The sequence below is a fragment of the Kluyveromyces marxianus genome, chromosome 5 (assembly GCF_001417885.1).
Source record: "Kluyveromyces marxianus DMKU3-1042 DNA, complete genome, chromosome 5".
Lineage (NCBI taxonomy): Eukaryota > Fungi > Ascomycota > Saccharomycetes > Saccharomycetales > Saccharomycetaceae > Kluyveromyces > Kluyveromyces marxianus.
This window is the reverse complement of record NC_036029.1, coordinates 68,448-84,719: the sequence shown is the minus strand read 5'-3', so window position 1 is coordinate 84,719 and position 16,272 is coordinate 68,448. Positions and strand designations below refer to the sequence as shown.

Here is a 16,272-nt window from a genome sequence, read left to right as displayed (position 1 = left end):
CTCATTGAATAAAGCGGTATTATTTATATACTTTAAAAGCAATGTCTCATATATCAAATCTATTGCGAAACTCCAGAATTGCACAAGTACCAAAGACGGAGAAAGCATTGTTTCAAGTGGGCAATCCAACCCGTCCAACCCATCAGGTGATTGAAACAAAACCATCCACTCTTCAACGTCAAGAATGGGGTTTGAAAGCAAGTATTCCATCGAAAATTAAATCTAGGTACTTAGTGTTCAATGACTTAGACACCCAAGAAAGATTAACTTCTTTTGAGCCAATTGGCCAATACCAATGGAATAGAATTAGATTCCAAGAAATGGGATTGGCCCCTCGTTACGTTGAAGAAGAGAAAAATCCATTGTTCGAAGGTCATACAAAGAAGTCTGGAAGACTGGCGCCATTTAGCAATGCTGTCCATATCACACCAACCACCCCTCGTTCAGAAAAGTCAAGAAAACTAAGGGACATCAATGTACACAGAGCTGAGTTTAAGCAATGGATATTGGAAAATCATCCAGAATCACTTGCAGGGATCAAAAACGAAAACACCAAGTCGTTAAAAACTCTAGCTTCTGAATTTTTACATCAAAAATTGGGCAAATTAGACATCAATACTGCGTCAAAAACCGACTGGAATGTTGTTGGTACTGGTGGGCTAACATATAACTTAAGAGGTAGACTAAGACAATCTCCAAACGGCGTGAAACAAAAAACTGTTGTCCCAGGTAGAATTTTATCTCTCCAAGGTCCAGATAGAGCCGTTGCTGTTGGTGGTTTTGTTGCAGAAGCAAAATCTATTGGCCGTAATCCTCGTGCATTGCAGTTTGACATGGGTGATTTCGTTAGACAACAAGTTTTGCCATTTGTAATCGAAGATCCTAAGGTTGAAAGCGGAACTGTAACCCTTGCAGCTTCCCTAATCGAACCAAAGAATGATTTCAATTTTGCTCAAAAGATTGGATTAGGTCAACGTAGAACCCAGTTCAGTAGGACTAGTCCACACAATGCATTCCCCAAGAAGACGATCAGATCTATCAGTGCTGAGGAATCAAGAAATCAAAGTGAAGAATTTTTGAATCTACTAAAGACTAATGCCTAAGAAAGGGCGTTATGCTGTCACCACACGCACATATATATATATATAAATTCCCATGTAAATAATATAAAAGTACACAATAACTTTGAGAATAACTTCCTTATTTTAGGTGCAACATATATAATATATGAAGTAATAAATAGGAAAACATTATTGTACAAACATGTTATTATATTTTATTTATACCGCCTTGTATGGAGTAGCCAGTTACATCAAAACTCCTTTGGTAGATGGAACGTCATTTGTACCGTTACTGGAAATAGCCTCTCTGATAGCCACAGCAAGAGCCTTAAAGGCTGACTCACTTCTGTGATGATCATTAAAGCCTCTTAAACAGTCAACATGTAAAGTTACTCTTGCAGCTTCCGCAAATGACTCCAAGAAATGTGGTATCATTTCACATGAAAGATCACCGATTTTTTCTCTTTTTAAACCCAAATCTATTACGGCGAATGGTCTGTTGGATAGATCAACGACGGCCCTTGATAATGCTTCGTCCAATGGTGCAAATCCAGTACCAAATCTTCTCACACCACGGACATGACCTAATGCTTCTTTAAAAGCCTGTCCTAGAGCAATACCACAATCCTCCGTAGTATGGTGGTCATCGATATGCAAATCTCCGATACATTCGACAATTAAGGACCAACCAGAGTGCTTCGCTAGGGCATGAATCATATGATCTAGAAATCCAATACCAGTTTGAATGTCAATAATCTGTGAACCAGTAGCTTGTTTTGCAACGTCCGACTCCGGTCTATCCAGTATAGAATTTGGGATTGAGATATGCCCCCCATGTAAGGATATGGCTATCTGAATTTTTGTCTCATTTGTTATTCTAGACACAAAAGCTTTCCTTTCTGGGTATGTCATTGTCTCGGTATCAAAGTCCTTATTTGAAGACCTTCTTATTGTGTAAAATGTTACAATAATAGTACTTCCGAACGGATCTTAAACTAAGTTAAACCATTGTACAGCTGCATTTATACTTGATTTCATATTATGAATCATTCTTGGAGCCTTTTAAAAAAAAAAAAAAATGTCTAAGAAAATATCACTTCTTGAAAAATTTCTAAAGAAAAAGTTGCAGTATAGAGATGAGATGAGATGAGTTGAGATAATGTGAGCTTGGATATCTATTAGAAAGATACTAGAGAGCTAGGTATTCTCATCCGCCTTTTCTTAACAGTAATATTAAGTTGTCAACAATAAATATCATGAAAGCTGTTTATAGAGGCTTTGCCACCAGAATTCGTCCAGCGGTGAAAATCCCAAATGAATCCTTCATCAAAGACAAGAAAGTAACATTTGGAAGGAACTTCCCGATACAAAAGAGAACGAAAGCATGGGAAAAAGATGGCATGGATAAGGACGAGTGGTTTAAGAAGAAATATTCTCATGTGCACGCGAAGCAGAAGACTGAAAGGGCTTTAAATGGTGACGTAGATCCTTTTGGTAAGAGACAAAAATTCTATGATAATCTCAAACAACAGGAGGTATCAAAGCGAGAGCAATACAGAAAGCATAAATCTGGGTATGCTAAAACACATCCATTACAGGGTTTGAGACCAAATCCATTGGTTGATTACATTTATGGTACAAATAGTGTGATCAGTGCACTTCGTGCTAAAAAAAGAGAATATTTCATAAAACTTTATCATTATGGAGACTTAAACACCGAAATAAATTCTTTGTGCTCCAAAGCAGACATAAGGATTGAAGAAGTAGATAAACACAGACTTAATCTTCTTTCTGACTATGGTATTCATAATAATGTCATTTTAGAATGTAAACCATTACATACACCAGAGCTCATGAACCTGGGGTCGATCAATCCAGAGGCTGGTACGTTTGACATGAAGGAAATTGATTATGATCAACCGGTTACTATTAGGAATAAATACCTGACTAATGAATACAAGAAGTACCCTCTAGGTATATATCTAGATGAGGTTGTTGACCCTCACAATGTTGGAGCCATTATGAGAAGCGCATATTTCCTTGGTGCTGATTTCTTGATCCTTTCTCATAGAAACTGCGCACCACTATCTCCTGTCGTATCCAAGGTCAGCAGTGGTACAATGGAACTTTTGCCAATATACAAATGTGACAAGCCATTGCAGTTTTTCGAAAAGTCGAAGGAAGAAGGGGGTTGGACATTCGTTACCTCTCATGTGCAGAACTCCCCAAAGGAAAATCATCTTGAATTAAATGATTTGAGTGGAATGGTGAAAGAACTACCGGTAATATTAGTTGTAGGTAATGAAGGAAACGGTGCAAGAACTAATATACTTAATAGAAGTGATTTCACTGTTGAGATTCCATTTGGTAGGGCTGAAAGTAAAGTCCACAACACTATTGACTCTTTGAATGTTAGTGTTGCAGCAGCTCTATTGATAAATAAAATTTTAAACTGAACGAAGACGCGATATTTACTGATTACAGAGTCAAAGAAAAAAAAAAAGATATAACCTATTGATAATATGATGTGATATTTTGGATTCTATAAATTTCGAAACCATTGCTTAGGACAAATACAACTCTTTGTGCATAGGAGCTAATTAATAACTGTGAAACAATTCTTAATATAGTAATGATTACAATTATCAACGTCTTTTGGCCTTGCTTCAACACTTCATTGTTTCTAGGTGTTTCGCTTGAACCAAACTCTCTTTTAGTGCGTCTTATGGTTCATATCATGTAAATAGTGTAATATATGAATAAGGTGATATTCATAACGGGAACTTAATAGCTTGGTAATATATGATATTTTTATTTTCTTTTTTAATCAATTATTTTTTTTCTATTTGGTAAAGTAGAGGTATTCCATTTACCTGAAGTAAGTATTCGTTACTCTAGCCATGATTTTCACAACATTCTATGGATTTCAGTATCATTTTCAACTTTTTGCAAATCATCAAGTTGGTTCCACCAGTCGAATAGATAATTATCGCAAATTAATTTAAACCATGGTGTGAATTTTAATTTTCCCTCGTTAAACATGTTCTTTAGTTCGTCTTGAGACACCCAAGCAATATCTCTAACTTCGTTATCATTTGGTAGCACGGTAAGTTTTTCTCCTTTTCTCAACTTGTAGATAAATATATAGTCGATTTCATGCTCACCCCAAGCACCATTACTTGGAGCCACATAGTGAATACGATTCAAAAAGTGGAATTCACCTTTTGTTTCCACTTCCTGTGGTGGGATTCCTAGTTCATGTTCTAACTTCCTCACAGCCGCGGTTCTTGCACCTGCCACTTTAGCCTTTAGAGAACCATTTGCACCAAGCTCATCATCAACACATAATGGATGAGAGCAGCAAGTATTTGTCCAAAGGTCGGCGAAAGTGATCTTCTCAGTTGCACGTTGCTGCAATAGCACCCTTCCTTCGTCATCGAAAATGAAAACAGAGAAAGCACGGTGAAGTAAACCTTGCTTGATGTTCTCCATCAAATGGCACAACTTCTTGGTTCCTGCACCAATAGCATTATCATCCCAATCTAACACGATACAGTTCTCGTTCATTAATCTGATCTGTTCCTCGTCATAACCATTGAGAAGATTGTCTGAAGTCTCTGAGGACTCTGTTGAGCGTGTGTTTGGTCTGTTGTTTAATGGAATTACATCTGGAAATTTTTCCAAGATATAGTCTTGATCCAATGATTTGACAAGTTCAGCGTAAGTTGACGTCTCCGTAGACATGACTTTATGAAGCGAATGATTACCTATATCACAATATATGCAGCAGAGCTCTTGGGAGTGAAGTACTACTCTCTTGTGTCTCTGTTAATAGTATAGATGTGCAAAAGATGTTCGTATGGAAACTTTTTTTTTTTTATTTTTCATGTCTCAGAAGAAACTGTTGGTACGAGTGAGATTCCAAAGCGCATTCATTCATTCATTCATCATCCATTCAATTCCGCAGTGAAAAGGATTTGGTCATGTTTTAATAAAGAGTCTTCTATACCAAAACATTAAATATTTGTTAGATGTTCAAATTCGAAACAATTAAGAAGCTAGTTTAAGATGGTATAGTGACTAAAAAATATCCCATGGGTCAAGACAAGAAGAGACTATATCTATATTCAATAATACCTATATAGCGTCAAAAAAAAAAAAAAAATTAAGAAAATAAATAAATATTTTTGTATAGTATTCATCTTATCAACCAAATATTTAATATTCCATGTTGCATGTGTGATGCTGCTTCAAAGAGCAGGGTCTAATCCGAATGATCAGCCACACTTCCTTCGATTGGATTAAGAAAGCTGCTCTTCTAATAATCGATTGGTTTTTTTTTTTTTTGTTTTGAAATAAAAAATTATTTTTCAACGTGTCAGCTTAATGAAATAAAAAAAAAAAGTTGATTTTGAATTGAAATAAGATTTTACCAGATTTCACAGCACTAGTTTAGTTGCCGCATTATATGTTTTGTATGATATTACTTGCAAGAGAACACCAAGTCACAGCAGCATACCTGCAACGCACAGTGGGGAAACTCGTTAAAGATAAAATAAAAGGAAAAAATGTCCGGTGGTAGACCAAGACAACACATCAAGAAGCCAGATGTTGGTGCCAGAGACAAAAAGTTGGAGCCATTGAACGTTCAATTGAAAAAGATTGACCAAGATATCGCATTGATCAGGCAACAAATCGACAACACCGACTTTTCCGAAAGCGCCAAGAGCTCAAAAGAGAAGTTGCAAACTGAATTAAAGGAGATTATCAAGACTCAATCTGATTTGAAGAACAAGAGGCAACAAATTCATGATCAAATCAAGTTTTTGGACGGTCAAATCAAGCGTAAGTCTGGTGAAATCAACGACTTGGTTGGTAAGAACAAGAGATTCCAAAACGTTGGTCAAATCAAACAAAGATTGGCCGAAATTGACGATGAGATTGCTTCTGGTGATTTGTCTTTGGTCGAAGAAAGATTGAGAGTCAAGGAGATGCAAAACTTGCACAAGTTGAGTAAAGATTTCCAAGTTGTTGAGCCAATTAGAAAGTCCATAGAAGAGGAAAGAGCACAAATCGATGAACTAAAGAAGCAATTGAATGAATTGAACCCAAGAGATGTTGCCACCAAGTTCGAAACTGTTCAAGCTCAAATCAATGAATTGAACTCCAAAAACCAGGTCGTCTACGACAAGAGAAAGACTTTGATGGCTAAACGTTCCGCTTTGTACAACAAGCGTGAAGAGATCTACGCCCAAATCAGAAAGATTAGAGGCGATTTCGACAACGAATTCAAAAACTTCAAGAAGAAGATGGATGAAGAACGTTTGAAACGTGAAGAAGACGAGAAATTGTCGAAGATCCTAGAAGAAAAGGATGAAAAGGTTGGTAAATTAAAGGAGAACTTAAATAATGCCAAGAAGCCTGCTTTCACTTTTGAGTTAGAAGCTATCGAAAACGCCTTGACTGTCTTAGACCCAACCTACGTGAAGCCTTCCCATAGCATTTTCGAAAACGACTCAAGCGCCTCCCAAACTGCTACCCCAGCAAAGGCTGTTAACTCAGAAGGTTTGGTTCCTATCGTTAAGAAGAAGGAAGAATTCTTTTCGGGTTCTGCTGTCTCTAAATCTAAAAAGCATAAGAAGAAGAACCAATCTACCAAGTTCTCTTTGGAACCATCAATGATTGCTTTACTAGCCGAATTGGATATCAAGGTCCCATTATCTAAGGAAGATGTTCCAGCCACTGTTGAACAGTTGAAGGCTAAGCATGAAGAACTAACCGCTAAGCAACCTGAAGCTACTGAAAAGAACATTGCAGAAGCTGAAGAAAAGCTTAAGAAGTTAGAATTGGAATATGAAGCTAAGGAACAAAAAGTCAAGGATGAAATTGAAGCCAAGAAAATCAAGGAGCAACAAGAGAAAGAAGCCGCCGCTGCCGCCGCAGCTTAAACCTCTAGTGCCTTCTTTACTGTTTAAGCTATTTTTCTTGATATCAATGCTCTTGATGCTTGTAAAAAAAAAAAAAAAAAAAGGAAGAATTAGTAGACCTTTTAGCTCTCTTAATCAACACTGTAATAGATTAGACCTCAATTTTGGTTTGAAGTTGACATTTTCCAAATATCAATACAATCTTTAACGTGAATAAAACCATCCTTTATCAATTGATATTTCAATATGAGATCTCATATAAGTAGATTCTTGATACAGAGATTTTATGATCACTATACAGCCAAATCTACTACAGTTTAAAGATAAAAGAGAGTTTAGGGTAAAAAAGTACATATATAAACTACAAGTAAAATTGTGATTCGTTATAGTAAAAATTGCAAATTAACGTCGATCTCATGTGATGATGACAATTGAGGTTTTTGTGAATACTTACCGCGTAACTCTGCCCTCATATTTTGCAACAAACTCAAGTATGTTTGCTGTGGTTGTTTGGACAATACAGTCAAGAATGCCCATGACATCGCACCAGTATTCTGACCGTTCTCCGTTGCATCCGCAGAAGTTTGATTATCCTTGGAACCACTGAACATGATTATATCAGCAGGTGAAAACTTAATCTGCTTTATTCTTTCCCTATCGACGTTGTTGTTTGAATTTTTAATCGTAGTAAAGACACTCCCTAAAGACTTCATCAAGGCGCCGGTGTTACCAGTAGCGTAAGCCATCGCACCTTGAAGAGCATTTGATCCGACATCTTTCCACACATTTGGTTCCTTTACAACACCTTTGGTAGAATAAGTGTATGGGAGATCTAGCACTGTTCCTGAGTGACACGAATCGAACAATGCGGTTAGTCTGACACCTGGTTGTAAGGGCGTGACCATGATAGCGTGCATTTCATCATCTATGATGGGACCTGCCACCTGAAAATCGACAGGGTATATAACATCATCCATACCATCTTCCTCATCACCATCCAGATCTTTTGTTTGACCACCGTGGCCCGAATAATGGAAGAATAAGGCATCGTTTGGCTGAGCATCTTTTACAAGCCACTGCATAGCCCTTAACATATTAGCCCTTGTTGGCACGCGGACTGGGTCGGTTGTATCATCATTTAGCATAACAATATCTTCTGGTCTGTAGCCGTATCGTTGAGTCAAGAAGTTGAACATATTGTGAGAGTCATTGATGCAACCTCTCAACTGATTTTGGGAGCCAAAATAGTTGATACCAATCAGTAAAGCCTTACGTCTCCCTGTCATTTGAGAGTACTGGTACGCAACTTCATTACCAGGCCCCGCATATTGAACTTGGGTTGGAGGTCTGTACAAGTTCTGGGGCTGCTCATAGCCCGATGGACCGTTAACTAGGCCGGTATTATGGTTTTGGGCGATATCGCTTCGATTGTACTGTTGTGATGGCGCTGCCCCTGGAGGAGGGACTGGAGGTCTCGAGTATTGGCCACTGTAATCATTTCCACTATTAGGAGGAGGTCCACCAGGCCGAGGGTAGAACTGGCCTTCAAATGGCATAGGCTGGGATGCAACATTTGGAGGAGGGTTGGGAGGCCTCGAATAGTATTGCTGCTGCTGCTGCTGCTGCTGGTTGTTGTAGGTGGCATTTGTGCGACCAGGGTACATCTTGGCTACGGAATATGCGGTACGTATGTCGCCTTGGCTTCTTAATGTACGACTTGCTGCCCCGACGGGTGTCTGTCTGTAGAGTTTCCGAGATCAACTTCTATATATATTTGTAACAACAGAGAGAGAGAGATACTTTGCAAGAATAACGAACTTAGCCACCTTACTGAAAATAGAATTCTTGTGAGCCAAGGATGCCGGATGCACCACAATAGCTGGAATATAGCATCGATGAACCCAGTTCCCATCCTAACCATAGATGGGTTCTGACTTTCGATATATATAAATCTTAAATACGCTGTGCTAACTATACACTGTGTAGTCTGCCCTTTCTTCACGTGCAGTATATCACATTCTCTACACGATATTCCAAAATGCCATTCTGTGCATTGAAACGAACAAAAGTAGAGTAGTGAAGGGAACAAAATTAAGACTTCAGAAGAAACGAAACTAATCAATCCAGACTGGGGTTATGTGGGAATTTTTTCATTTTGCGGTCTTCTTGATAGTATTCGGTATATGGCTTATCTAGTAGTTATCTGGTAAAGCACTACATTACAGTGCAAGATATGTTCCTCTTGATCGTCACTCGTTTCCGGTTTACCTCAACTTTGCAGAAAATCATTCAAACCGTAAACATTGAAAACATGAAAACATGAAAACAGGAAAACCCTGAAATTTATATATGTTTACTTGTTTTCTTGGTTTATTCCAAGAGAGAAAAAGTTGGCTTGCCAGATAAGAAGAGGCATAGAGCAGAAGAGACCGGACATTAAGTTAGCGGGACAAGTGTGAAATAAAAGAGCTTTTGGCTAGCATAGGTCAAGAACCATTAGAGAAATGTCACAGGATCCGTTATATGAGTTCAAACAACAGTTTGAGAAATTTGTTGCGAGTAACCCCAATGTGTCTTCGGTGACTTCTGCTGCTTCAAGGATTCCTGAATCGTCGAAAGCTGTTGTGGTATTATCGCCTTACTCTCTTTCTCATCAGTTTCCGCGTTATTGGGTTTCTAAGTCCTACAAGAAAACTATTGTCGAGCGTCCTGAGCGTCTCCTGGCATGCTGTATTGGTGTAGCGGCCGCGATTACGATGTATCCGGCTTTGTTCACGGTTAAGACTTCGAACCGTCACAAGACTTCATTATTGGCACCACATGTGCTGAAAGTACATGGTAAGGATTGGCCCAAAAAACTATTGAAGCTTTGTAAAGAGTCTGAAAGGAAGCTAGAGAGACAAGAAATTGAGGTTCCAGAAGACTGGAATGTGGGAGACATTTACCTATCGAGACAGACGATTGCTGCATTAGAAGGAAGCATTGGAGCACTTGAAGTTGGTATCGACTCCATCTTCGAAGGTGCAAGTATTGAACAGACTTCAAATCGTGCTTTCGTGGCTATCAGACCACCTGGACATCATTCACACGCATCTACTCCATCAGGCTTCTGTTTACTTAACAATGCACATATTGCTATTGAATATGCCTTCGAAAAATATGACGTTACCCACGCAGTGATTCTTGATTTTGATCTACACCATGGGGACGGGACCCAGGATATATGTTGGAAACGTGCTGGGTTTAGACCAGATGAGTTTGCTTCGGAAGCAGGCTCGGATTCAGGCTCTGCTGAGCTAGAAAATGAAGATGATGATGAATATGATGAATTTGGTAAGACATTCGCCAAATTCCCCAAAGTGGGCTATTTCTCCATGCATGACATTAATTCTTTCCCAACAGAGCTAGGATACGCTACTAAGGAAAACATCAGGAACGCTTCTACTTGTATCATGGATGCGCATGACTTAAATATATGGAATGTGCATTTGCAACCATATAAGGATGAGGAAGAGTTTGTTAAATTATACCAAACTAAATATAGATCAATCTTTGCTAAAGCTGATGAATTCTTTAAGAACGCCAAAGCGGAAATGAAGAATGGCGGATTTCGCTTCAAGGGTCTTGTTCTCATTAGCGCTGGTTTTGATGCCAGTGAATACGAACAGCAATCTATGCAAAGACACAATGTAAATGTTCCTACAAGTTTCTACAACATGTTCACAAAAGATGCACTTAAATTGGCGCAGATGCACTCTAGTGGTAAGATTCTCTCAATAATGGAAGGTGGCTATTCGGACGGCGCAATATCTTCCGGTGTCTTTTCTCATTTAATCGGTTTCCAGAATCAGAACTGGATTAATGAATGGGGCTCTGAACAGGTTGTTAAAGAAATTACCAGAGGCTGTAAGCCAAGATGGAAACCATACAAAACCAAGAAGGCTCGTGATGTAATAAGAATTTGGGCTGAAGAGGTGATTATGTTAGGTAGAAGCATGATTCCTGAGTTCAAATCGGTCCTTTTTGAGCCGGAACCACCAATTGTACATCCAGAGGTGAGACTCACAAGGTCCAAGTACCACGAAACTCTTGTAAAGAAGGAGCAAGATATTCCAAGAGCAGAAACACCTACCCCACCTCCTACTCGTAGCGAGCAAGTTACCGCTAAAACCGAAGAAATTCCGTTTGTTGAACAAGTTCTGCCTAGTGATGATGAAAATGATGATGATGAAGACTATCAATATGACGAAGAACTAAATAAAACGTTTAATAGAACTGTTGAGGATATCACCATTGATGACATTTCAAGACATTTGGAAACGTTAGATATTTTACAATTGTCCGATGAAGATGAGGTCGAAAGTACTAGACTGAGAAACAATGGTGACCCCAAGGTCGTCACTAACCATCGCACCTCTCCGGTTAATAACTCACATACATTGGATCCAGCATCCGGTACTAGGCATCTGAGCGGAAACGGGAATGTTTCTGGTGTGCCATCTGGAAATTACAAAATCCCCTCCAGCACCACAACTCGCCATCTGCGCAGTAATCGACATTCAAGACTTCTGAACTTCGATGACAGTGATATATCCATGATATCGCACGCCTCTCCGCCTCGATCCAAAACCCGTTCCTCAGGTAAAAGCAACGGACATTCCAACTGGTAAGAAAAACAGCGGACTTTAGAATTAGATTTACTAGGTTTACAAGACTTTCAATAAGCGGCTGGGTGATTTTCCCCTCCATTTAGACACTTCTAACCAACTAACTATATATAAAAATGAATTCCCCATTTTTTTTTTCCTTCGGAGATGATCTTCCATACAAGATAATGACGTTATCCGATATCGTCATTGGTTTACGACCGACGAGCATCAGAGGAAATGTACTTTTAACTAACTCCGAAATCCTGATAATATTATCTTAACTTTTACCCCGCATATATGTATTTGAATGAATCATTGAGGAAATGTTTATAAGCAGTCTGCTAGTCAAAAATAAATGCTGTCCTATGCTTGGCCAAACATTGTTCAGTCGGTTAACTTTACTCCCCTTCATACGATTATACAAAATACTCTGTGGCTCTTATTACATCAGTTAAACACGGTTCCTATTAGCCTTCACATTGGTTTTGCATCTAAATATTTTATTGTATCCCTTTTAATTTCAAACAACTATTTAAATCTAATTCCAATGATCATTGAGCGGTTGTGATTGTACACAAGGCCAGCAGCTACATATCATGGTCAAAAGGAAACCTTTCAATAAATCAGTGCATTGAAAAGCTTATAACACAAATATTATAAAAAACTTTAAAAAATCAGAGTTGCATAATAGTATTTATTGATCATGGAAAAAAAGATCAAGATTGTTTTAAAAACATGTCACATACTTACAGCTTAGCTTTGGTACGGTATTAGACTTCCATGCGTCTTTTAATTACAGATGTGAGCAAAGTTGTACTTTTTGCTATTTTCCGTTTAGGTCATTAAAGGGAGTTGAGGAGCACTGTTCCGATTTTTCATTAACTACATCACGGCATTGCTTCATCGTTGACTTTACAGGTGTTCGACCTACCCATATCAGTAGTAGCGATCAATTCTTTTAAACTATTAATTAGATTGACTGTTGGAATCAGTAACCGAACTTTGCAGTATCAAACCCTCTTCCTTAGAGTTGACACGTTCTACATATTCCACATTACCCAATAATCCAAGCTTGTTTCCTTCTTCATCTTCAATAATAGGTAATTGTGGAATGTAACTACCTGTTTTCCAGGCTGGGATGTTATCAACCCACATTTGATCGATCTCTTCTAGCGTTTTACCTCTTGTTTCTGGGAACATGAAGAAACACTGAACGGTTAATGCTACAGAAAAGACCCCAAAAATGATATACGTCTTCCACGAAATATTTTTGAATGCAGAAGGAACAAACATAGCTAATGCAAAGTTGAAAGCCCAATTTGTCGCAGTAGTCACGGCAGAACCCTTTGCTCTTTCCATGTTATTAAAGATTTCGGAACAGTAGATCCAGATACCAATACCCCAGGTTGGAGCGAAAGAACAGACGAACAAGTAAGAACATGCAATGACACCCTTAGCAGCAGACTTGTGCTTTTCTGGGATCCTAATGGTAACTGTGGTATCACCATCGACACCCTGTGGAGCAGGTTCTGAGTAAGTTGCTAATAAACCAGCAACGGCAAATAACCAGGAAAACATAAACACACCACCTGCAACTAACACGGGTCTCCTACCAATTTTGTCAATCAGGAATAAAGCGGGGAACGTCACTAGCACGAATAAGACATACTGAATCGAAGATGCCACCAAGTTAGAGTTACCAGTGTAACCAGCCATATTAAAAATGTACACGATATAATACATCATGACGTTCATACCACATAACTGTTGCCACATTTGAGCACAAATACCCACAATAATCTTTCTTCTAGTCTTTGGTCTCCACAAGTCTTTGAATCCAAAGTTTTTAGCCTGCGCATCAATTATCACTTGTTCCTTAATCTCTTCCAACTGGAATTTCACTTGTTCATCTTCCACATCACCCTTGGATACAACGTTTGCAACAATCTGAATAGTCTCCTCCCAGCGATCATGGTTAGCTAACCAACGTGGAGATTCTGGTAAGAATAGGGTACCAACTATCAAGACGAACCCCGGGATCATTTGTAGACCCCAAGTCAATCTAAAGGAAGCAGTACCTTTGATGAAATGACAAGCGTATCCAATGTAAAATAAGAGCATGATACCGACAGTGATGGAGAATTGGAATAACCCTGAGATTAATCCTCTGATTTTTGGTGGAGAAATCTCAGAGCAATATACTGGGGCCACAGAGGAACCAAAACCAACACCCATACCTGCAATCACACGACCGACGATCAACATTGCTTCATCTTGTGCGGCACTCTGAATGATGCTTCCAACGATCCATAGAATCGAACAAATGTGCAATGATAGTTTTCTGCCAAAGGTATCAGAGAAATTTGGAGATAATAAAGAACCTAGAAATGAACCGGCAGCCATGGCACCTGTTATACCACCCTGAGCTGTTGCATTCGGGTGATTGAAGTACTCCTTATATTTTTTAGTTCCAATCATGGAGGACATAGAAGAAATGTCGAAACCGAACATTAGCCCAGAGATACATGCAATTGTACCAATGGCATAGATATTAGTAAGTTGAGGGAACTTCGAGTAAAATGTACCCTTGTACTCGATATTACGAAGCAAAAGCTTGTCCAGCAATGTCATTTTGTCGTAAACTATTGTTTATTCACACTGTTTGAGTGATGTTTTATGTTGTGTTGATTAGGTTTTACAAGCTGTATGTTCAAGGTAATAGCTAGCAAGAAGAACTTGACAAGGATATTCATACTTCGTTCTATATCTCTGGTTATTTATATAAAATATGAGAGAGTTGGAGAAACGCATCAATCAGGTCTTTAACATAAGTATCTCCTGAAAATACTGCTTCACCCGTCTGTCCATCATGTTTACACAGAAGTCGCGGCGCCTAATGACATAGTAAATTTAGCAGTTATTAGTTTGTTCAAAAGTTATCAAAAATATGATCGACTATGAGCTAATCTGTGGGGAGAGGGGTGGGTGGAGTTGAGCCCAGGATGAGTACAAAGTGCTTCTTTGTATTACGCTGGTCGAGAAATAAGGCGCACAAACACATACGTCGTTTCTGCTCGCCCCCCACCCCCCATTTTCATGAAACTTCTTGGCTAATACCTAAGGGACTCCAAATAAGTTTAGACATAGTGAAATTTGCTATTTTACCTACAAGACAGACTATATTGATAAAGCAGCAAGAGTTGTTGGAATGACGTTAAAGGACCTAAACCGGAACATTCAAGAGCCGAAAATACCAGGAGAGCACATAAAATTTTTGAATACAAGGTGAAGCTCAGAAGAAGAACCTCAGAAAGTCCCTAGTGATACATACTATGCGTATACATAGCTTCTTAAAAACAATTTCTATTGATTTCGAAACAAGATCTCACGGACAGCCGCATGGGCTGGCTGTGCTGCTATGCCAAAGATACCTATGGTTCTTTTTTTTTTTTTTCTGTGTGTGTGTGCCTCTATTCTTCGCGTCATTCTCCGTTGACAAATATTACCCTTAATTAATCTTTCTACTCTATTTTTTGTCCGAGTCACAGACAAGCAATGTAATCACGGTCAGCGGGCCAGCCCAGCAGGTGTACAACGGCTAGGCTAGCTTTTCATTCTCTCTACGAGGTTTAGCTAGGCTAAAATTAACGTTTCATCATATATTCGAGCCAAAATGGCCTTTTGTACGGTCTTTTTGTGAGGCCTGCAGGTCACCTCTTCTTGTACCACTCTTCCTGTAGAGCACTTCCTGTGCATGTTCCTACGATATTTTCTACGAGACTTCCGGTAAGGGCTCATCTCTGTGGATACCGCATACGACATTTAAACAGGCCCGCAATCATTCATACGTAGTTGCAGTCTCAGATGTTTGATAGGCATGGCTGGAAGAGTCAAGTGTACCCCTTAGCTTCTTCTACACTTTTCCTTACGCAATAATAGTCGCGTCTTTGTCTAAGGGTGCCTCCGGTCGTCCTCAAAGAATCACAAGATTAACAAGCAGCAACTGCAGGCCTTGCAATACCTACGTGTATGTGTGATAACAAGTATATACACACACCTTTACGCCTTCGAAGAAACCAGAGGAGGAAAGCTCGTTCCCCAGGCTTTTTTTCTGACTTGCAAACGAGAGGAGATGAACGCAGAAATGGTCGTGGAAAACGGAGAGACACAAAAACAAAAACAAAAAAAATTATATTGACGTACGGAGCTTATTATGCATTCTACCTTGCTTTGGACAAAAGTTTTGGTTGCCCTCCATTCGTACATGATTTCCTCGGCCCACAAACCGCCATTAGGAAATCTTTCCCCTCCTCCTACTCCAAAACTCAGCTTGAGTTTATTCTTTTTCTCTGGTTTTGTTGTTTTGGTTTTTTTTTTTTTTGGCACCGCACTTACGGATTGACAATGGGATCTTGAGCAGAAAAATGCACAATGCGGAGACGAAAGACTTCAACACTTTTTGACGGTACCAAACATAGGGTAATGACATACTACTCCGTTTCCGATAGTCCTCTCAACTCGGTTGGTATGGTTGGTTAGTTCATGCAAGGGCTTGCATCTTGCTGTCGGTATGCAGGCCGCCGAACGTGTTCGCCCAAATCTTAACCCCAGTTCCTTTTTTGGGCGGGCCGGAGA

At 39.1% G+C, this 16,272-nt stretch overlaps 8 protein-coding genes across 8 annotated transcripts; 4 read left to right on the top strand and 4 right to left on the bottom strand.

The window, feature by feature from the left end:
* Positions 1–41: 41 nt before the first annotated feature.
* On the top strand, positions 42–1,103 carry MRP51 (mitochondrial 37S ribosomal protein bS1m; the record flags this gene model as incomplete). The annotated part of the gene is made up of 1 exon (XM_022820004.1): positions 42–1,103. The coding sequence occupies one exon, from the start codon at positions 42–44 to the stop codon at positions 1,101–1,103; it is 1,062 nt and encodes a 353-aa protein (XP_022676512.1).
* A 204-nt stretch (positions 1,104–1,307) lies between these two features.
* HIS3 (imidazoleglycerol-phosphate dehydratase HIS3) lies at positions 1,308–1,973 on the bottom strand (the record flags this gene model as incomplete). Its single annotated transcript, XM_022820003.1, has 1 exon — positions 1,308–1,973. The coding sequence occupies one exon, from the start codon at positions 1,971–1,973 to the stop codon at positions 1,308–1,310; it is 666 nt and encodes a 221-aa protein (XP_022676511.1).
* A 344-nt stretch (positions 1,974–2,317) lies between these two features.
* On the top strand, positions 2,318–3,517 carry MRM1 (Mrm1p; the record flags this gene model as incomplete). The annotated part of the gene is made up of 1 exon (XM_022820002.1): positions 2,318–3,517. The coding sequence occupies one exon, from the start codon at positions 2,318–2,320 to the stop codon at positions 3,515–3,517; it is 1,200 nt and encodes a 399-aa protein (XP_022676510.1).
* A 451-nt stretch (positions 3,518–3,968) lies between these two features.
* IDI1 (isopentenyl-diphosphate delta-isomerase IDI1) lies at positions 3,969–4,805 on the bottom strand (the record flags this gene model as incomplete). Its single annotated transcript, XM_022820001.1, has 1 exon — positions 3,969–4,805. One exon carries the CDS (start codon positions 4,803–4,805, stop codon positions 3,969–3,971), a length of 837 nt encoding a protein of 278 aa, XP_022676509.1.
* Positions 4,806–5,629: 824 nt separating this feature from the next.
* BFR1 (Bfr1p) lies at positions 5,630–7,009 on the top strand (the record flags this gene model as incomplete). Its single annotated transcript, XM_022820000.1, has 1 exon — positions 5,630–7,009. The coding sequence occupies one exon, from the start codon at positions 5,630–5,632 to the stop codon at positions 7,007–7,009; it is 1,380 nt and encodes a 459-aa protein (XP_022676508.1).
* A 362-nt stretch (positions 7,010–7,371) lies between these two features.
* On the bottom strand, positions 7,372–8,652 carry MCA1 (Ca(2+)-dependent cysteine protease MCA1; the record flags this gene model as incomplete). Its single annotated transcript, XM_022819999.1, has 1 exon — positions 7,372–8,652. The coding sequence occupies one exon, from the start codon at positions 8,650–8,652 to the stop codon at positions 7,372–7,374; it is 1,281 nt and encodes a 426-aa protein (XP_022676507.1).
* An 840-nt stretch (positions 8,653–9,492) lies between these two features.
* Positions 9,493–11,658, top strand: HOS3 (histone deacetylase; the record flags this gene model as incomplete). Its single annotated transcript, XM_022819998.1, has 1 exon — positions 9,493–11,658. One exon carries the CDS (start codon positions 9,493–9,495, stop codon positions 11,656–11,658), a length of 2,166 nt encoding a protein of 721 aa, XP_022676506.1.
* Positions 11,659–12,603: 945 nt separating this feature from the next.
* Positions 12,604–14,268, bottom strand: HGT1 (sugar porter family MFS transporter; the record flags this gene model as incomplete). Its single annotated transcript, XM_022819997.1, has 1 exon — positions 12,604–14,268. One exon carries the CDS (start codon positions 14,266–14,268, stop codon positions 12,604–12,606), a length of 1,665 nt encoding a protein of 554 aa, XP_022676505.1.
* Positions 14,269–16,272: the final 2,004 nt, after the last annotated feature.